Source organism: Mauremys mutica, chromosome 11 (genome assembly GCF_020497125.1).
Source record: "Mauremys mutica isolate MM-2020 ecotype Southern chromosome 11, ASM2049712v1, whole genome shotgun sequence".
Lineage (NCBI taxonomy): Eukaryota > Metazoa > Chordata > Testudines > Geoemydidae > Mauremys > Mauremys mutica.
This window is the reverse complement of record NC_059082.1, coordinates 31,642,211-31,665,114: the sequence shown is the minus strand read 5'-3', so window position 1 is coordinate 31,665,114 and position 22,904 is coordinate 31,642,211. Positions and strand designations below refer to the sequence as shown.

General features: G+C 44.6%; 1 protein-coding gene across 5 annotated transcripts in view; it reads left to right on the top strand.

Moving 5' to 3' along the window:
• ICE2 (interactor of little elongation complex ELL subunit 2) overlaps positions 1–22,904 on the top strand; it is a 79,593-nt gene that overhangs the window by 9,723 nt on the left and 46,966 nt on the right. For all 5 annotated transcript variants that reach the window (XM_044979351.1, XR_006572391.1, XR_006572390.1 and 2 more), the window contains exons 3-7: positions 10,903–11,170; positions 13,064–13,183; positions 17,274–17,408; positions 18,470–18,592; positions 20,256–20,415. In XM_044979351.1, the coding sequence (XP_044835286.1) occupies positions 10,903–11,170; positions 13,064–13,183; positions 17,274–17,408; positions 18,470–18,592; positions 20,256–20,415 (806 nt within the window). The remainder of the gene's footprint in view (positions 1–10,902; positions 11,171–13,063; positions 13,184–17,273; positions 17,409–18,469; positions 18,593–20,255; positions 20,416–22,904) is intronic.

Below are 22,904 nucleotides of genomic sequence, written 5' to 3'. Positions count from 1 at the left end.
TTCTTGTGTCCAGCCAGTGTTATCTTGCTTAAGTAACTGATTCCAGTACTGTTTAGTATTATAAATGGAGCTCTCAGTAGTGGGCTTCATTCTTGGGAAAAATCTTCTCTGCAATCTGGACTTTCCCTGCTGTTAAAATCATATGTCTTCTATTTTAAAAGAGGCTTCAGTGTCGAGTACTTCTCTTTTACTATCATAACTTTGGTTCAGGAGTAAGTGAGGCCTAATTGATTATAAGTTGTTGACATGCAGTTTAACAAACATAAGTAACAGACTCAAAGTGGCATCAGACCCTGCCAGAACAACAGATGCAAAACATGTAGACCAATGATACTCAGACCTCTGTGGTTCAGGAGCCAAATTAGCAGTCAATATTACCCAAAAGAGACAAAGTAGTGTGAATTCATTGTTTCATTCACTATTATATCTATAATTCTCACAGTAAAATGACTGACAAAGTATTCTACAATTGGTTAATAACTTAGATTGGTTAATAATTAAATCAGTATTTTAATATCTGATGCAAAGAGCCACAGGAGACACATTAAAGAGCCACTTGCAGCTCCTGAGCCTCGGTCTGAGTATCACTACTGTAGATAATCAGCGCCTCTCACAACATACCTTTCAAGATCTATGGGTCCTACATATGCCTATAATATGTGGTGTACCTCATTCAGTGCACTAAATGTCCCAGTAACAGTTATGTGCGTGAAACAAGACAATCACCACGCTCTTGAATGAACTCGCACAGAAAAAGGATAAAAGACAAAAACATCGTATCACCTGTGGGTGAATGCTTTTCACAAAGTGATCACTCTATATATCTGTCAGTTTGCATCCTCAGAGGCAGCCTGCACAACACCTTAAAAGACAAACCTGGGGGCTTACATTTATAATGTTTCTAGACACTAATAATCATGGAGTGATTAGAGACACTGGATTTATGGCTTATAACAATCTATAACCTACTAATCTCCCCTCCCCTCAGCTTTTTTTTTTCTCCTATGGCGAGAGAGGTTTTAACGAGCCACTTCACTTTGAATGGTCTTTTGAAATAGGTGTTAATTACTTATGCCTTGCATCAACCTAGCTGAGGAAGTGTCTTCACTTAAATTTGGGTCCCACTGGCATAAGTGCCACTCTGCGTCGACTTAATAACACCGTCTCCCGGAGCAACATAGGGCTTATCTACGCTGACAAGTTTTGTCGATGAAACTAATGCCAACATGAAAAAATTGACAAAAACAAAGTCGCCAAAGTGAGTCTACATTTGCTCCCTCTGTCAACAGATTGTGTCCACATTTGGGGCACCATTGTTGACAGCATGAGCAATGCACTGTGGATATGTATCCCACAGTGCCTGGTGACACCATCTGTCACTAGGTGGTGTGGGAAGGCGGAAGTGGAGCGCGGCGCATCCTGGCACGTGCAAAATGTGCCGTCATGCACCGCTTTGTGTCCCAGCCCTCCAGTGGTTTCTGGCTTCCTTTCGTGTCGTTCTGGCTTTCCTTTCGCACCGTTTTTCCAACAGTCAGTCTTTGTAGTGTGTGCCAGCATCTGCGGTGAGAGAGGATGGATCCCGCACTTTTCTCCTATGCACTGGTAACTGTTGTGAGGACATTGCGTATGGCAGCAGAGTTACTCACAAAGTTACTGAGAGAGGATGACTCGCAGGAACTTGAGTGTGATGTGGACAGCAGCAACTTATCAGTGCTTTTGGCATTCACAGAGCAGCTGCATACAGTAGACCGTTGCTTTTGGGGCTAGGGAAACAAGCACTGATTGGTAGGATCGCATTGTCATGCAGGTGTGGGATGACGACCAATGGGTACAGAACTTTAGGATGCGTACAGCAACCTTCATGGAGCTATGTGCTGAGCTGGCCCTCGACCTGCAGCGCAAGAACACCAGAATGAGAGCTGCCCTTTCAATAGAGAAGTGTGGTGAATCCAGACTGCTACGGGTCAGTTGCAAATCAATTTGGAGTGGGGAAGTCCACTGTTGGGGCTGTATTACTCCCAAGTGTCCAGGGCAGTAAATTACATCCTGCTGTGGAGGACTGTGACTCTGGGAAAATGTACATGAAATAGCGAATGGCTTTGCAGTGATGGGTTTCCCTAACTCTAGCAGGGCGATTGATGGCACACACGTTCCAATTTTACCGCCAGACCACCTTGCCTCTGAATACATCAATAGGAAGGGATACTTCTCCATGGTGTTGCAGGTGCTTGTGGATCACCACGGGGGTTTCATGGACATAAATGCAGACTGGTCTGGAAAGGTGCATGACACATGCACCTTCAGGAGCATTGGCCTGTACAGAAAGCTGCAGGCAGAGACTTTCTTTCCAGACAACAAGGTCACAGTGGGGGGTGTGGAAATGCCTGTAGTAATCCTGGGAGACCCGACTTACCCCTTACAGCCCTGGCTCATGAAACCTTACACAGGGCACCTGGACAGCAGCAAGGAGCGTTTTAACAACAGACTAAGCAGGTGCCCCATGGTAATCAAATGTACCTTTGGCCATTTGAAAGCTCGCTGGAGGTGTTTAAATGGCAGGCTAGACCTTACAGAGGATAATATTCCCATGGTCATAGCCGTGTGCTGCACTTTGCATAATCTGTGTGAATCTAAGGGTGAAATGTTTGCTCAGGTGTGAAGCACTGAGGCAGAGTGCTTGGCTGCACCGTTTGAGTAGCCAGACGCTAGGGTTGTCAGAGGAGCCCACAGGGCTGCTATTAATATCATAGAGGCTTCAAGGAATCACTTTGACAATGGGGCACTAACACATCTGCTTTGGAGTTGCTTCCCTGGTGTATCCATGTACAATTTTGGGGCTCAAGATCCATGCAACAAAATGCTTTAGAAGCCTGTTCCTGAGAGTGAATTGATTGCTGTATTCTTTTGTAGAACACAGAATAAAAACTCTGTACCATTAAATACCTTAGCTTTTATTTATTGTTAAAAAAGGTAAAACCTCACAACTGTGTGTAGCTCCAGCTATCATCATGCAAGTTGTGAGAGAGGGTGGAGTGATGGGGAAACTCAAGAGTGCTGTAAAGTGAAAAGGAATGTGTGGGCATAGAGGGGGGTGGGGTTGGCAAAGAATTGTGCACGTGCTGCAGTGGAGGTCGACCACAGATCTGCTCAGTCTGCAGCTGTATCAAAGACTTGAGCATCTCTGTCTGATCCTCCATAATTTTTATCATCTGCTCTGTCACTTGCCTAACAAATGCTGCATTGGCTTCCCAACACTCTTCGCGTTCCCTGGTCTGTGTCATCGTGCTGCAGGTCTCGATGTCCATCAACATCCTGCTTGGCCATGCAGATTAGCTACACAGGGCAGTGTCCAGATAGCATAAAACGCTACTTGCCTTCCACTTTTCGATTCCCTACACAAGTCACAGCAACTTACCCGGCATCTCATCTGCTTCCTGCTGCACATAGAGCACTTCTGGAGTGGAGAAAAGTTCCTGGCTGCCTGCCCCACCGGGCGACCCTGCTGGGAGCTCCACATCCTCTTCTAGCTTCACTTCTTCATCCAGAATTTCAGCCTCCAGGTTACCCCCTCTTTCTGCTGCCTCCAAAGTATCCACGGGGCTACCGGTAGGGTGACCAGGTGTCCCGATTTTATAGGGACAGTCCCTATTTTTGGGTCTTTTTCTTATATAGGCTCCTATTATCCCCCACCCCTTCCCAGTTTTTCACACTTGCTGTCTGGTCACCCTAGCTATGGGCAATTCAGCTCCTTATAGGGTATGTCTACACTACCAGAGTAGTTCGATTCTACTTAAATCGAATTTGTGGAACCGATATTACAAAGTCGAACGTGTGTATCCACACTAAGGACAGTAATTCGACTTTGTGAGTCCACACTAACGGGGCAAGCGTCGACATTGGAAGCGGTGCACTGTGGGCAGCTATCCCACAGTTCCCGCAGTCCCCGCTGCCCATTGGAATTCTGGGTCGAGCCCCTAATGCCTGCTGGGGGAAAAAATGTGTCGAGGGTGGTTTTGGGTAACTGTCGTCATTCAACCATCACTCCCGCCCTCCCTCACTGAAAGCGCCGGCGGGCAATCAGTTCGCGCACTTTTCTGGTGAGTGACAGCGCGGACACCACAGCACTGCGAGTATGGAGTCCGCTGCGATCATCGCTGCAGTTATGGCCGTTGTCAACTCCTCACACCTTATCGTCCACCTTTTTCACAGTCAGATGCTGAGAAATCGGGCGAGGAGGCTACGGCAGCGCGGTGAGGACATGAAGTCTGAGAGTGGTACAGACCTCTCACAAAGCACGGGACCCCGCGCCGTGGACATCATGGTGACAATGGGTCATGTTCATGCTGTGGAATGGCGATTCTGGGCCCGGGAAACAAGCACGGACTGGTGGGACCGCATAGTGCTGCAGGTCTGGGATGAATCACAGTGGCTGCGAAACTTTAGGATGCATAAGGGAACTTTCCTTGAACTGTGTGACTTGCTGTCCCCTGCCCTGAAGCGCAAGGACACCCGGATGCGAGCAGCCCTGACTGTGCAGAAGCGAGTGGCCATAGCCCTCTGGAAACTTGCAACGCCAGACAGCTACCGGTCAGTAGCGAACCACTTTGGCGTGGGCAAATCTACCGTGGGGGTTGCTGTGATGCAAGGAGCCAACGCAATCGTTGAGCTACTGCTCTCAAAGGTAGTGACCCTGGGAAACATTCAGGTCATCATAGATGGCTTCGCCGCGATGGGATTCCCAAACTGCGGTGGGGCTATAGATGGAACTCACATCCCTATCCTGGGACCGGACCACCAGGCCAGCCAGTATATTAACCGAAAGGGCTACTTTTCAATGGTGCTGCAAGCACTGGTGGACCATAGGGGATGTTTTACCAACATCAACGTCGGATGGCCGGGCAAGGTTCATGACGCGCATGTTTTCAGGAACTCTGGTCTGTTTAGACGCCTGCAGGAAGGTATTTTCTTCCCGGACCACAAAATAACTGTTGGGGATGTGGAGATGCCTATAGTGATCCTCGGGGACCCAGCCTACCCGCTAATGCCCTGGCTCATGAAGCCCTATACAGGCGCCCTGGACAGTGACAAAGAACTCTTCAACTACCGGCTGAGCAAGTGCAGAATGGTGGTGGAGTGTGCTTTCGGACGTCTCAAGGGGAGATGGAGAAGCTTACTGACTCGCTCAGATCTCAGCGAAACCAATATCCCCATTATTATTGCAGCTTGCTGTGTGCTCCACAATCTCTGTGAGAGCAAGGGGGAGACCTTTATGGCGGGATGGGAGGTTGAGGCAAATAGCCTGGCTGCTGATTACGCCCAGCCAGACAGCCGTGCGATTAGAAGAGCCCAGCGGGAAGCGCTGTGCATCCGGGAGGCTTTGAAAGCTAGGTTCCTCAGGGAGCAGGGTAACCTGTGACTATTAAGTTTGTTTACAGAGAAGCTGAACCTGCCCCTGTTTCTTTACCCAGCTAATGTTGACTATCCTCTGCAGTTACATACCCGTTCCCCCTTCAACACACGCTTAAAAATAAAATACATGGAACTTTGTTAATTAACACTGTTTTCTTTATTACTGATTTCGCGGTAAAGGGTTGAAACTGGGACGCAGACTGTGGTGGGTAGGGTGTGTAGTGATGTAAAGACCGCTTCTAAACTTGAGGAATGACAGGCTCCTGCTCCTAGAGCGATCCGCAGTGGCGGACTGGTTGTTTCAATGGAGCCTGCCACCCCTCCTTTTCGGGACTCTGTGTGTGGTGGCTATGTGACTTTATGGCGGGGGAGGACGGTTACAGATCCCCTGCTGCGTGGCTCTGTGATCCAGGATAAGGACTGCTGCATAAGATCTCTAACCGCCCTCCCCCGCCACAAAGTCACATAGCTCCCCCCACACAGAACATGAAAACCACCTCCCAGACTGACCAGGGTGCCTAGTGATTGCACTGTGTGTGTGACCTGCTGCTGAACCTGCCCCCGTGTCTGTACCCTGGTAAAGGTGACTGTCCTGTCCAATTACCAACCCCCTTCCCCCCCTTCAAACACAGTCTCCTCTAAAAGAACATGACGGAAACAGTAATTAACAGAAAAGTATTTTTTATTATCAACTAGACAGTTAGGGGATGAAACTGGGACGGGGGCTTGGGTGAGGCGGGAAGGAAAGGACTTATCAAAATTTTGGGAATGAGAGCCTTCTTGTACTTGAGCACTCTGCAGATGTGGAGTGACAGTTTTCACGGCCCCTGCCGCCCCTCCTTCTTGGTACTTTGGGTGAGGGGGGTATGGGACTTTGTGGCGGGGGAGGGCGGTTAGAGATAGACTGCAGTGGGGCTCTGTCCTCCTGCCTCCGTTCCTGCAGAACATCCACAAGGCGCCGGAGCGTGTCCGTTTGCTCCCTCATTAGTCCAAGCAGCGTTTGAGTCACCTGCTGGTCTTCCTGCCGCCACCTGTCCTCCCGTTCGCTGTGTGAGCGCTGGTACTGCGACATGTTCTCCCTCCACTGGGTCTGCTGGGCCGCCTCGGCTCGGGAGCAGCCCACAAGTTCTGAGAACATCTCGTCCCATGTCCTTTTCTTTCGCCGCCTAATCTGCGCCAGCCTCTGTGAGGGGGATGCTGGGGTAGGTCGGGAGACAGTCGCAGCTGTGTGATGGGAAAAAGGGAGTGAATTCCTTACAAAGATACATTTTTGCGAACAATTAACATAGTCTAGTCTGTCTCTGTGAACAAGACCATGCACAGCACCTATCTCATGCGCACTCAGGACAAGGTTGACTTTTCGGCCTTCGCATTCAGTGCCTGGGGTCTTGCAGTGGAGATCAGACAAGCGGGGCAGGACAGCAGAATTCGTGTAGCAGGCAGACATGGTAAGCCGTAGACTTTTGCCTGCTTAAAACTTAATTTATAGCAGTGCCCTCCTTTCACGGTCAAAGCAATGCTCCTAGCGTTGGCCAGTTCCTGCTGCCGGCAGTCCAGAAAGCATGAACGCTGCCCCTGTCCCGCCTCCACTGCGTGGCTGTAAACCGCCGGTTACAGTTATGTAAAGGAACAGGCAAGCAGTCCCAATACTAACATTCCCCTAATTCAAAGCAGGTCACCATGAGCGAGATCACCCTGATGAGGATCAGTGACACAGATAAAGACCGCATGCTGCGTGAAAGCCAGCAAAAACCAGGACCCTATGCCGCCATGCTCGTCGAGGCAATGATACCCGAGTACCTGATGATAGCCTGGCGCGGAAAAGTGTGCTACCGCGGAGGACGCAATAAGGCCGCTCTCCCCAGGAACCTCATGCAGAGGCTTTTCAATTACCTCCAGGAGAGCTTCGTGGAGATCTCCCATGAGGATTTCTGTTCTATCCCCGTACATATTGACCTTCTTTTCACATAGTTAATATTCCTGTTCTGTTAAAAATAAATGTTTACATGTTTAAAGCACTTACCGACTGATTCTTCCCCTGATTCAGGGTCCGGATTAACGGCTGGGGAGGGTTGGTAGGGGATCTCTGTGAGGGTAATGAAGAGATCCTGGCTGTCGGGGAAATCAGCGTTGTAAGCGCTGTCAACTGCCTCGTCCTCCTCATCTCCTTCCTCATCTTCCCCGTCCGCGAACATCTCCGAGGAACCGGCCGTCGACACTATCCCACCGTCAGAGTCCACGGTCAGTGGTGGGGTAGTGGTGGCGGCCGCACCTAGAATGGAATGCAGTGCCTCGTGGAAACGGCATGTCTGGGGCTGGGATCCGGAGCGTCCGTTTGCCGCTTTGGTCTTCTGGTAGCCTTGTCTCAGGTCCTTGATTTTCACGCGACACTGCGTTGCATCCCAGCTGTATCCTCTCTCTGTCATGGCTTTGGAGATCTTCTCGTAGATCTTCGCATTCCGTTTTTTAGAGCGCAGCTCCGAAAGCACAGACTCATCGCCCCACACACCGATCAGATCCAAGACTTCCCGGTCAGTCCATGCTGGGGCCCTCTTTCTGTTCTGAGATTGCATGGACTCCTCTGCTGGAGAGCTCTGCATCGTTGCCAGTGCTGCTGAGCTCGCCACGATGTCCAAACAGGAAATGAGATTCAAACTGGCCAGACAGGAAAAGGAATTCAAATTTTCATGGGGCTTTTCCTGTGTGGCTGGTCAGAGCATCCGAGCTCGGACTGCTGTCCAGAGCGTCAACAGAGTGGTGCACTGTGGGATAGTACAGAAATCGAACTAAAGAGACCTGTATGTCGAACTAAATAGCTTCGTTGTGTGGATGGGTGCAGGGTTAATTCGATTTAACGCTGCTAAATTCGACATAACCTCCTAGTGTAGACCAGGCCATAGAAGCGGCAGGTCTTAGGTGCACCACCGGAGCAATGGTTTGCCTCCTGTGCCTTATGGTACGCCTGCCTCAGCTCCTTTATCTTCGCTCTGCATTATTGCGTGTCCCAATCATAGCCCTTTTTGCACAAGCCTCGAGAAATTTGCCCATATGTGTCCCGATTCCTACGGGTCAATCACAGCTGCGACTGAACAGACTCCTCTACCCATATACTGATCAGATCCAAGAGCTCAGCGCTGGTCCAAGCAGGAGCACGTTTGGTGCGATAGCCAGCTATGCTTATCTGGAAAGCTCACATGGGAAGCCAGCAAGCAGGAAATGAGATTTAAAATTCCCAGGGCTTGCAAGGGGGAGGGGTGGGTAGCCTGCAGGGCAGCAGAGTTAAAACCAATAACCAGAGTGGCAGCATGGGAATTGTGGGACACTTTCTGGAAGCCAGTAAAATAGGAAAAAAAAGGTGTGGTGTCTACACAGGCCAGGGGCGGCTCTAGACCCCAGCGCGCCAAGCAGGCGCGTGGGGCGGCCCTTTCCCGGGGGGGCGGCATTTGGCTCCGGTCGACCTGCCGCAGGCTTGCGGCAGGTCGACCGGAGCCCGGGACGAGCGGACCTGCCGCAGGTATGACTGCGGCGGGTCCCCTCTTCCCGCGGCTCCGGTTGAGCTCCCGCAGGCATGCCTGCAGCAGGTCAACCGGAGCCGCGAGACCATGGCACCCGCCGCAGTCATGCCTGCGGCAGGTCCGCTTGTCCCGGGCTCCGGTCGACCTGCCGCAGGCATGCCTGCGGGAGCTCAACCGGAGCCGCAGGAAAAAGGGACCCGCCGCGGGACCGTGGAAGGGCGGCGCACCGCGCTGCTTGGGGCAGCCTGATTTCTAGAGCCGCCCCCGACACAGGCTGTTTGTCGACAATAAAGGGAGAGGGAAAGACAAAAGTCTCTTATAAGAGTGAAGGTTTTTGTCACCAAAACGGAGCATTTTTTTTCGATAAAAGGCCCATTGCAGTGTGTAAGCTATTGCTGTTTTGTCTCCAAAAGGCAGTTTTTTTGCAACAAAACGTGCCAGTGTAGACAAGCCCATAGTGTCTGTCGATTATAAGTAGGTTGATGCAGTGTCAGTGTAGACACTGAGTTGCTTACATAGACTGTTATGGGCCTTCAGGAGCTGTCCCACAATGCCCCAAAATGACAGTACAATTGATACAAATGCTCTTGGCGAGGATGCAAACTGCCAACACAAGGAGTTAAGCTTACAAAAACACAAGCAGTTTAATAGCTGTGGTGGCTATATGCCGACGTAAGTTAATTCGACATAATTTTGTAGTATAGACATGGCCTAAGCTAGAGAGCTTGTCTCTCTGACTAACAGAAGTTGGTCCAATAAATGATATTACCTCATTCATCTTGTGTCTGTAATACCTGTGACCAACACGGCTACAACAACATTGTACACATAAGTAGCAGACAGCAGATGAGGAAATGAGGCTTCATTCATAGTGAAGTCCTTTCCAGAACAAAAAGGACCTGTGTTTTGTGATTGGCTCATCTAGAAATCCAGTGTAACAAGTTATTATGCATGATGTTTACTGGAAAAGTGGAGTTGATCCAGTACAAATAATGACCAAATTTTTCTTCTTTTGAAGTCAGTGGTGAAACTCCCATCAGTCCTAGGATTTGACTGTCTAAATAAAGCACAGAATAATAAAATACAGATGGGGGTATGGTGTTATAACACCATTGTTCTATTAATTATGATTAAGCCTGTGAGTTTGTCACCAAGGTTATGGAAGTCACAGATTCTGTGTCTTCTGCAGTGGTTAGTTCGCCTGGCTCAGGGGCAGCTTCTGTGCCAGGTTCGCTGATCGCTGCTGGGGCAGTCTTGGGCCACTGAGCCCCCACCCCCATCCCAGCAGCAAGGTTTGGGTGTGGGAGGGGACAGGAGGTTGAGGCACGGGAAGGGGTGAGCTGGGCTCTGGGTAACATCCCACTCGCTCACCTGCTAGGTGGAGGTGTGGCCAGGCAGCTCCGCCTGCAGGCACCACCCCTGCAGCTTCCATTGGCCATGGTTCCCAGAGTGCCCCTGGGTAAGCGCCGCCCAGAGCCCGCTTCCCCCCCTCCCACACCCAAACTCTGCTGCTGCTGGGGAGGAGGGCATGGAGCCAAATAGGGAGCCTGCTGGCCCCGCCAGCACCAGCAGGGGTTCTGGGCCACCCACCCTCTCCCCTCCTCCCCAGCACCAATGGGGGGGTCTTGGGCTGTACGCCGCTGCCCATCCCCTCCTCCCCCTGCATGCAGCCAGGCCTCTCTCCCTCAGCACCCGTGGGGTCCCCGGGCACCATCCCCCCGCATATTTTATTCACTGGTATTTTTAGTAACAGTCATGGAGAGGTCAGGGGCCATGAATTTTTGTTTACTGCCCATGACCTGTCCTCGACTTTTACTAAAAGTACCCATGAATAAAATGTAGCTTTAATTATGATATATTTGAGAAAATTGATGTTGACGGTCACGGAAGACTAAGATTTCCAATCATTGGGCAAAATACAAGTCTTCATGTGAAAAGTGTAAATTGTAAGTTTTTTCACGTGCTACTTTTCTTTCAGACATAAAGAAGAAAATGTAGAGGCATCAGTAAACTCTGTAGAAGATGCGAAAACATTTAACACACAGGCTGCAGCTCCAGCTGAGGAGGAAGTTAAACCTGCAGCTGATGATAATCCTTTTCCAGAGCCCAGAATCCCCTATCCTTATGTCTCTAGTCTAACTGAGAAGGAGCAGAAAACATATTTATATCTAATGACTAAGTTTTCAAAAAACCCTTTATCCTACCAATTTATTTCAACACATCAAAGAGAATATTCCCAGTATTTGGTAAGTGTTAAAATTGTCTTTTCTCCTAATATTCCTTGCTGTAATAATCCAAGGAAAATTTTCTAAAAATCATTTGTAGATAAAAATTTAATTGTAATAATTATAAGTCCTTAAACATTTCCAATTCCAACATGTTTTATCTCCCCAACAATGACATTTGTATTTTTTTAAAGGTAACTAAACATGTACATTGTTGTTTTACTGAGGCTTTTTTAGGATAGTTGATGTCACGTTACTCTAAAAATATAGTTGAATAGTTGCCTTGACGCCTCCTGCTTTCCTGTCCCTAAGTCAGTTGCTATGCTGGTAGTTATAGAAGAATTAAAGTGATGAATTGACTGTAAAATAAGTACTAAGCGGAGGACACACATGTAGAATTTCATAATGTCATGGACAAATGTTTTAACTGTATTAGAAGTTAGAAACATCATGATGGCTCTGTCCTTCTGTGACGGGTGGATTAGGTCCGGCGGCCCCGTCACATCCCGCCTCAGAAAAGGAAGTAGAGAGGTCCCTCAAGCTGCTTAGAGCAGCTGTGTGAGAAGCAGCCAATCAGGGCCCAGAAATCTAGTATAAGAAGAGCTGCAGGGCCAGAGCAAGATCAATTCCTTGCTAGAGCTGGAGGAGCGTGGATGGTGCATCTGGTTGGCTGAGGGAGCTACAGGACCTCAGGCAAAGCAATGCTGGCAGAGGGCTGGGGGGAGGACGCGAAGGAGTTCCAGCCTGGCTCCAGGCCTCATAAGTCTTCAAATATGTTAAGGACTGTTATAAAGAGGATGGTGGTCAATTGTTCTCCTTGTCCACTGAAGGTAGGACAAGAAATGATGGGTTTAATCTGTAGCAAGGGGGATTTAGGTTAGAGACCAGGAAAAACATTCTAACCATAAAGATAGTTAAGCACTTCCAAGGGAGGTGGAATCCCCATCATTGGAATGCCCATCATTGGAGGTTTTTCAGGTTAGAGACACCCCACCGCAGTGGTCTAGGTGTTCTTGGTCCTGCCTCTCAAGGCTCCTTCCAACCCCACATTTCTATGATTCTGTATGCTGATTATATTTTAGGCTGCATCCAAGACTCACTCATTAACACCATTGGAGACCTTCATGTTGACCTTCAGTACTTGACATAGCAAGTAGTCTACTCACTGGAGTAGAAATGCACAAATATTCACTCTTTTAGTTCTTAGCAAAAATGTTTTAGACAATGAGCTACTGTATTTCCTTTTCATGCTGGATGGATGCATCATTAGGTTTGAGTCCTGTAAGTGGCATTAACGGATTCATTGGCTGTGGCTATTGATCTGTTACATAGATGGTCCTGCGATTCCTTGTTTATGGCAATTCCATTCTCTTATGTTGTGACAATGGATATATCTACATTAGAAAAATGAGTACCCATTTTTTCCAGCAACAGGGCTAGTGTGCTATTGTTAGTAGCAGTGTAAGTGCTAATGTAGACAGGGCTCATGTCAAATTGCTCTGACAGTGTCCATGCTTCACTCTCCTTGGTTAAACTAATAATATTTGTTGCAGGGAGGAAGCTTCTTTTCTTAAGGAAATAGGCTCCAATCCTGTAAGCTTCTTTTGTGTTGACTTCAGTGGAGGTGTACAAGGATCTACCAGTGTAGAATATCTAGAGAGATCTGGGCCATAATGTCTTCAGTTCTTCACCGAGATACTTGCATTGCCTTTCTAGACATGTCACTTCTTGTGTGATGTAAATAACCTACTGGATGCTTTGTAAATATGCAGTGAGATGTGTAAATCCATCCTTTATAATAATGGTTTACATTTACATTTACAATTACAGTTAAGTTATGGGGCGGTTATTTTTTGTTTTTTCTTGCTATCTTCAAAATGGGACTTTTTTTTTTGGTCTCCTTTCTTGTTACAGCAAATGAAAGAATTTCTGAACAATGAAATTGCAGAATTTTTGAAGTTTGCACAAAATGCAGCCAAGAGTTGTGTTCAGGATTATGATACCATCTCTGAGGATGCACTGCTTTATACTGAGGTAACAGAAATGTTTGTGTATCCGTTCATTCATTGAATAAATAGATGAAAATATTGGGGAGGGGAGGAGATAACATACTAGCCAGGGATGATCAGACATGCACAGTATAAATTCAGTAAACTGAGGTAATTGAATATAAATAAAGAAGTGTAGTTTGCCATCAATGAAGCATGCAGTGTCCCTTTGGCAGCAGCTGGGGCTCCCCTGTTAAGCAGGCCCATCAAACTCTCACCCTAACAAGCCCTACCTCCCTAAACCTGGGGACCCCTCTCTGATAAGCCCCCCAGCCAGCTGCACCCGGATCCCCCCCACACACACACACACCTGCCAAGCCCCATCTCCCCTCACCCAGACCCCCATCCTGAGCCCCAATCGCCATCACGTGAATCCCCTGAAGAGCCCCATTGCCCCTGCACCCGGAACTCGCCTCTCCCCCCTCCTCCCCCCCCCACCGAGCCCCTGTGCATCCAGATCTCCCACTGAGCCTCCCGTACCCAGATTGCCCCACACAGAAACCTCTCGCTCCACACCTGGATCCCCCCACACTAAGCCCCTCCACACTTGGATCCTGTTCGGCTGAGCCTGCCCAGCCACACCTGGTGTGTCTGGCACAGCTGCACAGGGCCCCACAGTGTTTCTGGGGCAGGCCCAGCCCTTGCACTGTGTCAGGGTCAAGTGCAGCCTCACTGCCGAGTCCCTGTACAGGGAGAGGTGGGAGCTTCAGGGTGATCTTCCCACCTCAATGCAGCCAGTGGCCTGTGCTCCCTACTGCCATGCTGGAGCCACATTTATTTATTGACAAATAAAATTTGCAGAACTTTAAAATATTGTGCACAGAATTTTAGTTTTTTTGGCACGGAATTCCCTCCGGAGTATGAGATAAGACCTTGCTATACCTCCTTGGACTCACTCAAAATCACTATCATAGAAAAGTAAAGGCAGTGTTACCTATCTGATGTCATATGTCATAGTGAACTAGGGTGAACGCAGCCCTCTGTTAGTTTCCCAGGTATTTTCTGTTACAGTGGTACGTATTCCTTTAGAACTGTCAAATAGTGAATGGCAAAAATAAGAGCATCATAAGAATATGAAGGGCAAGAGCTGAATTTCTGCCTTATTCCTGCACTAATTTGCAGTGGGAGCAAAATGGGGGGGCTGAATATGAAATTGGCAAATATAAATTTTAATTAAAAGTTGTTGTTTATTAGAGATGAAGTGGAGAAAGTACTATAAAATAAAATATTTTGATAATGGTGTATATTTCTGGTAGTGACTTACCTTGACATGAAATAGCCTATTGTGTTAGAATGGTAAACTTTTCCAGATGGAAAATGTTTTACTTTCTGTTTTATAGCACAGAGCACTGTCTCAGTCCATACATAATAATAATTATAATATTTGTTAGTGAGTAGTTACTTCAACTAAATTGAATGAGGCTGATCTTATTTCACCTTAAAATTTTCTTGTTTTGCAGTTTCTAGTACACAAGACAGATTTGTTCTGTAGTTGAGAAATAGTTTGCGTAGACACAATGATTAGAATCCCGATCTACATTATAGCTTTGTTTCACAAAAGAAACAATAAGGAATAAAAACATGGATTTGTTTAAAATTGAGATTAGCCTTCATTTGTTATATACCTTGTTATATATTGTCTATTGTTGCAGTTTGTGTCCATTTTTTTTTTTTTTTTAAACAGGGGACCCTACAGCTGGTCACAAAATGTAGCTTCATTCCTCCATGTCTTTTACTCTGTGATTTATATTTAACAAAATTACTTGCCTCCAGTCATCTTTGAAGCAGCAATTGTGGACAGAGAATGGAATAATTTTTAGTAGGTGCAAGTAATGAATTGCTAAGGTCCCTGAGTACATGATGTGAAACGAGTGTAATTTGTCTCCGCATCCAGGGTTCATGTGCAAATGAATGTGTTTCCACAGGGGACATTCCCCTACTCTTTACCCTTGCATCTTTCACCTGAAGCCTACATAAAATAGATACCATGAAAAAAGAATGATTAACGGTGTTTCAGAGTCCAACTAGAAGGCTGAGCCTACAAAGAAAGTTGCTTATTTGCTGAGAGAAAGACTTAACTAGTTCAGTGCAAACTGATAGGCCTAAATATGTATTTACAGATTGGTATCTGAATAAAAATGATACTTTTAAGTACCCCTTTTGCTGTCATATATACTGTATCAACAGTGATTATTACAGCTCCATAGACTTATTGTATTAGTAGTAATAAATATTTATTTGCATTCTACCCAAAACTCCAAAAGTTTTCTGAGAGCTTTTCCTTCTCTGTGCTAATTCCAGTATAACAGAACAACAAATGTTACCTGTGGATCTCAGATACCCACAGGTGACTTAGCTGGCTTGTCAAAGAAGAAAAAAACCACATTGGATTTATTTTTAAAGGATTTTAAAATTGGGGAAAATGTGTAGGAGATAGGAGGAGCACCTTAATCTGTTTCCTGCTTTTGTTTATTCCTGCCTCATCCTCTGCAGAACCTCCAAAACAAGATCATAGGAACTTTTAGCCACTTTTGAAATTATAAACTCATGGTATTTTATGCAGTGGAAAAACAACAGCCAAAAAACCCCCAAAAACCAAACCATTAAGCACACTTGTATTCTATACTTTTTTGTTTTGTGTTTGTACAGTGCCTAGCATTCTGAGGCCCTGGTACATGACTGGGGCATGTAGGTGCTACCACAATACAAATAATAACTGAATGAGTTTCTCCACCCCATTTTTATTATCAAGACCTGTTTCATTTTCCTAAAACATTTCATCTGTACCAGTAGTCTTTGGTTCTACAATACTTCTGAGATTTCTGGATCAGAGTAATCTATAATGTGGTAAGGTACCAAACGCTTTTATGATAAATTACAGAATATACTTTCTTCTACTCCATTCTGCCAATTGATTAATTTAGATTGTCTAGATCAGTATTCTGAACAATCCTTTCTTAAATAAACCCATACTGTTCTCTGCCTTTAATAATTTTCACACTTATAGATGTTTCCAATATCTTTCCTCTAGGGAACTAGGCCTGCAGATGTTTAATTTTTCTCTATCCTCCCTTGATCCCTTACTAAATATGGAAAACCAAATTAGTTCTTTTAATACTGCCTCTAGTCTTAAAACCAACGTATAACTTAGCCAAAGGCGTTCATATTCCCTTACTAGTTCCTTCCGAATTTTGGAATGTAATTCTTCCAAGTTTGGCATGTTTCCATGTTTTATCATTATAATGGCTTCATTATCTACTTTCAGCAATCGCAAAGCTTTTTTTCACACATGCCCCATGCAGAGAATCATGTCCCATTATCTGGTAGCAGCTTATTTTCTGCTACCTTTATAAAGACCGATATGATGGTATAATGTAGTCTCGCGCATTTTACAGTTGAAGAAACTGAGGCCTGCGAAATCTAAGACCAGCCTGAAAATGTGATCCTTATACAAACTCCTGTTTTTGTAGCTGCAAATAGGTAACTGCAGTTAAGGTGATTTAATAGTTTCAGTACCTGATTTGTGGGCATAATCCAATACTTAGACTTCCAGGTGACCTTAATTGCATTTGTGCCCACAATTTGTGGATATTTTTGAAGACCAATTTTTAAAAATCTGGACCCAGTGATTTGCCAAGGATCACACAGTGACTCAGTGACAGATCCAAGAATAAATCTACATCTTGCAACTTCCATTCCTGTCTCTTAACCACAAGATATTCCCTCTCTCTCTCTAGGTTCTTATCTACTGTTTCCTCCATCACATTGTTATTTGAGCACCTACCCATCTCCTTTCTGTGGCAGTGCTTTAAGAAAAACAACAAGTAGCCTCCTACCAACCTCATTTTTTCCTTTTTCTTTTTGTCACAATCTGTTAAACTGAATTCTAAAGAAGAATAAAGAAATATTTTTAACAAATCCATTCGCAGAAATGGATTAAATAAATGTTCTTTCTCATAGCTGAAAATATAGGTAGATGTAACTTTCACAGCAGCATTCTAATTTTTATGAAACTGTTATGGTATTGATACATGGGCTATGTAACATCCTTTTTTCTTTTTTTTTTCTTTCTTTAGCAATTTCTAAGTGCTTGTATTGGACATGTGAAGAAGTACCCTGAATTTTACATTCTCCATGAAATCACCGGTATCATGGGAGGCAAATTTAGCCCAGAGTTGACCTTGAAGCTGGAGAAAAATCTACTTGCATTGGTAACATCTCTCTCTCTCTCTCTCTCATAAAATTTTCTGATAACTTGAATTAAACATGCATTACATTATGTAATGCTACATTGATTGAGATCACTCTTCCATGCTTGGACTATAGGTTACAACTTGCAAGACACATTGCTTAGGTCAGGGGTGGGCAAACTTTTTGGCCCAGGGGCCACATTGTGGTTGCGAAACGGTATGGAGGGCCCGGTAGGGAAGGCTGTACCTCCTCAAACAGCCTGCCCCCTGCCACCTATTTGCCCCCTCCCACTTCTCACCCCCTGACTGCCCCCCTCAGAACCTCCGACTCATCCAACCCCCCTGCTCCTTGTCCCCTGACCGCCCCCTCCTGGGACCCCCTGCCCCTAACTGCCCCCCTGGGACTCCACTCTGCCCTCCACCCCCAGCCCCTTTTGTAATGTGGCCTGCGAACATGGGCAGAGGACTCAGGAGGAGCAGGGGCAGCCACACAGCTGGAGAGAAGCGGCGGTTTCCCCTTCAAAGTGCAGCGGCCTCCCGGTGCTCCTCCTGAGTCCTCCGTCCGCGTTCCCCGTGCTCCCGCCACCCTCACCGCCCGCCTGCTCCCCTGCCCCCGCAGTGCGGCCCCTCCCCTCCGCGGGGTTTGTGCCAGTGCTGAGCTGCCCAAGTGCCCAGCCCTGGGTCCCCCTGTTGTTGGGGGGCCTGTGCCAGGGCACCCTGTGTTCATTGGCAAATCTGCCCCTGAGCCACGCCGCCCAGCCGGAGCCAGCCACACTGCCAGCACAGGGAGCTGAGGCTGCGGGGGAAAGGAGACAGCAGGGGAGGGGCCGGGGCTGGCCAGGAGCTCAGGGGCTGGGCAGGATGGCCCTGCGGGCCGTAGTTTGCCCACCTCTGGCTTAGGTAATAAGTACATTATCTTGGAGACTGGAAGGTAGCCGTTCTATATGAATATTTCTAAAATAGGAGAATCATACATTTTTAGAGGGAATTTATATAAACAATATTTTCATCCTAAAAAAATCTAATATAAAATCCCAACACTGATGCCAATAGATGTCTGATACTGCTTTATTTTATTCAAGGGAAAGACAAGATTTGTTAAAGTATTGTCACCTGCCATGCATACGCAACTACAGCTATCTGTAGATTATAAAACTGCAGCATCTGTTGCAACTCCAGAACAGAAAGCTTCTGCTCTGCACGATGTGAGTAACTATTGTTGTTATAATGTATTTAATAATGTAATTCATATCATTCTTTTTAGAGATCAATGTAGCGTTTCTGTTACAACAATCATCCTACTATTTTTAAAGTTTGAAATAGCACTAACAGACTGATCCGATGCTCACTGCAGTAAATTCCATTCATTTCAGTAGACATTGGATGAGGCCCTTAGATAGCCAACATGTCGGCTATCTATAACCTCTAATGAATTTAGGTAGAGCTATTGTTTGCAGTACTCTGGTTAAGGATCTATTTTTGTATTAATTAAAACTTATTTTTTTGTGTTAAAATATCAATATATATGTAATAAAAAGAGTTTGATTATACAAAAAAAATTAGTTTACAAAGGATTTTTTTTCTCAGGGGAATTTATTTGTCACAGAATGTGAGCTCAGTCTTTGAGTTAAACAGTTTATTAGGCTATATGCTAGATTATTTCCTGAAAAGATATCTTAAATTATTGCTAGTATCCTTACATAAACAAAGTGATAAGAAGCAGTTGTCTCCTATCACAGATGCCGTGTGATGTGGCTCTTTAAAAAAAAAAAAATAATAATTATTCTACATAACTTGTTGTACACTAATATAGGAGCTATGTTCACAGGTTGTGCATTGGCCATTCAAGAGACCCAGAGATTTTGGAGGGTTAGGGCTTGGAAATGTCTCAATGGTGCAAGAGGAGAAGTCAGGAAGAAACCATTAACATGTCCCGTGGTTCATCAAAGGGTAGTCCGGCTACTGTGAACTACATATCGTTCACTGGCAAGAACCTTGAAAGAAGGGAAGAAATAGCTGGTGGTTCCTCCTTCTCCCCCACATTCTTGTACTGTCCTGAACTGCTCTTGAGTTCCCCACATTGCCATTTCTGATCTTTCCAGCTCTCATCATCTCATCACCCCATGCTTCCAAGTTCTTCATGCTTGTGTAGATCCACAAGCATAATTCCTGGCAAGTTTCATAATCTTAATTCTATATTTCTTGCGTTTATCATATTTGGATTATGTGTTTAACATTCTTGAAAGGTAATATTTACTCAGATCACTGGTGTGTGCCTGCATATTTAACTTCACCATGCTTTTTTTGTGTGTGGGAACTGTTAATGCTATTTCTGGGCCCATGAGGTGTTGATATTTTTCTAAATGTTGAGGATACAAGAGCATCCTATGATAGTCTAATGAACAAGAAGTAGTGATGCTCCATTAGTTGAAATTGACTCTTCAATGTGTTGTGTTATATGCTTGTATTTTTTTTTATTTAACTGACTCAAAGTACTAATTGTGTGTTTGTATGAGAGAGAGAGAGAGAAATGTGTGGGGGTTTTTTGTTTGTTTTTGTTTGGGTTTTTTATTTTTATTTTTTTAAGCATCATGCAGCTGTTTATTGATTTTCTTTGTTCCCTTTTTTCCTGATAATTTTTTGTACTACAAGATGTATGTATAGGATTCAGAGAACACTTTTTGGGTCTTGCCTTAAAGTTTCTTTGATTCTGAACTTGAACACTGATGTTGTATTTGAATATTTGTTTTCAAATATTTTTTTTTCAGTAATTTAAAAAAATCCTGGATATTGAAATTAACAAGCAAAAGAAGTTAATGTTTAAAATGTCACTGTTAATTTCTTTTTTTTTTTATTAATGTGTTTCAGGACATTAGCTTGGATCCAAATGCTGAAAAACTTGCTTTAAAATATTGTCCACAAATAGTTTTAAATAGTCAGTCATTATTTACTTTGTTGAATAATCATGGACTAAACTATAAGGAACAGTGGGAAATACCAGTTTCTGTTAAAATGATCACTGCTGAAGGTACAGTATGTTTTTGTTCACAGGGTTTGTGATTTTTATAGTTACTTTTCCAGAGGTACACAGATAAGAGAATTTGAAAATCCTAATTGTCCAAATAGTCTTTCCCTATTTATGCATACTTATGCTTATACATTGATTCCCTGTAACACTATGAATTATTAGTCAAATAATATGTGCTTTCTGTTGTCATTGTTATAAAATTACTTAGGTGTTTCTTTTGCACCACACCGCTATCTTTGTAGCTTATGATTCTTTTTAATGGTCTCAGATCTAACTTCTCAGTAATCATACTACTTAATAAGTGTGCAGGAAAAATTTACAAGTTAAAAAAACAGCTTTGTTTCTTAATGAGGGAATGGTAATTATGTTTCATATAGAGCATTCAGGCTTTTTAAGTTTTGTCAAATCAGTTTGCATAAACACATACCGACCAGCAAAAAGAAGACAAGAGAATGGAAAAATAAGAAAATAGTGCTCCCTTTCTGGTCTGGTGGTAGATGGGAGTAGTCATTTTAGACAGTTTCATGATGGGGCTGTGGCTCTATCCTTAGGCATACAGAGTCCATGTAAATTCTGATTGGAAAGGGTGGATTAGAGGCACAATCTCATAGCTAGGTGTAGTTTCCCCTTTTTCTTGGTGACAGGAACCAGTGGCACTGCTATCAGAATGTTAAGGCAAAACCAAGTCTATGACGTAGGGTTCATTGGTAAAATCTGAGAAATTCCTTGGCCTCAAGTCAATTGGCATAGCATTTGTGACTAGGATCAGAAAATAAAGAAAAGCAAAGGAAAAAATGAATACAAAATAAAACCAACAAAAGCAGAGAGAGGGATGAGCTTAGGCCCTAGACTTGAGCGGCCCATAGAAAATTACTAGGCTGTTCACAACAGAGGTTTCTAGTAGCTTTTCTAACTGATTTAGGAGCCTGAATCTCATTTTCAAAGGGGATTTAAGCACTTTTTGACTTCCAAGTGTTTAAATCCTTTTTAAAAATGAGACTGAGCCCTGGTCGATACTACAGAGTTAGGTTGACATAAGGCAGCTTACATCAACCTAACTCTGTAAGCATCCACAGTAAAATGTAGCCCCTATGTAATTCGCCCACTACAGCGACTTAATAACTCTACCTCCATGAGAGATGTAGTGCTTAGGTCGATGCAATGTCAGTGTAGACACTGCGTTGCTTACGTTGACTGTTGTTGTCTTTCAGAATCCTTCCTGCAATGCTCCACGCTGACAGTTAAATTGGTGCAAGTACTGCTGGTGAGCATGTGCATCACTGACACAAGGAGTGTAGTGTGGACATGCAAAAGCAATTTAATTACTGTGGTGACTGTATCTCAACGTAACTTAGGTTCACTCAATTTTGTAATGTAGACATACCTTAGGCTCTTGAATCAGTTAAGTGTTGCAATGCTGTGTGCACTAAATGCCTAAATACCTTTAAAAGTTTGGGCCTGAGTCAGTTACACTCACTCTGTTAGAAGTAGCCCAAGTCAGTTGATCCTATTGTCATGACCAATCTCAGTGTTTAAAACAGTGGTTTTCAGCCTGTCGTCTGCAGGCCTGTCTAACATTTCCAAAGGGGTCCACACCTTCATTCAAAAATTTTTACGGGTCTGCAAATAAAAAAGGGTTGAGAACCACTGGCTTAAAATAAAATTGCTTCATACATGTGGCACACCTATCATTTCAGTCTCATTTTAGAAAGACTACAGGATTTGTTCTTCTCAAGGCTATGTATGTTTCTCTTCCTTGCAAATGAACACCTACAAAAATGATGTTCCAAAACTTGAGAATTTTTGACTCAGATATTGTGTTTCCATTGCGTTTGATCATTTTGAAAAGCAAAAACCAATGACTGAAAATGGATTCATCAATATACCCAGACATACTGTAATCAGATTAAAAAACAAAACAAAACATGGATGTGACTTAACACCTCCTATCATCATCTTCAGTGAATATGGTTTAATATGTGTCTGATATATTTTTGTCAACTGTAAAAGTGCAGTCATGGTCAACAAATTGACTGTAAAAATGGCATACCTTAATATTTACCATATTTCCAGTGTGTTTTCTGTGTGCTTGTTTTTCTGACTGAAATATTTTGGTCCTCCTGTTACCCCTATGGAATCAATACAGCCCTGGGAGACACATCTGGATTCTAATCTAGTTCACACATCAACAGAATTGTTTAATTTCAGTTATAGAGCATTTATTACTGTCATGGTGACCTATATTGAATGTAGCAACACTATACACCAATACCTATCTCAGGTAATTCCAGTAAGTGAAAGCTATTAACTATATCAAGGAACAGCAAGACTCATTCTGATGAAGCAGAAGGGGTGGGGGTGGGAGGGAAATCTTGTGATTTTATTTGAGAGTTGCCATTCCATCCCATAAAAGCTATTAGTTGTCTGAGAATTACTTTTCAGTGTTTCAAACATGATCTGCATGTTTGGGTTTTTCTTTCATTTTAAAA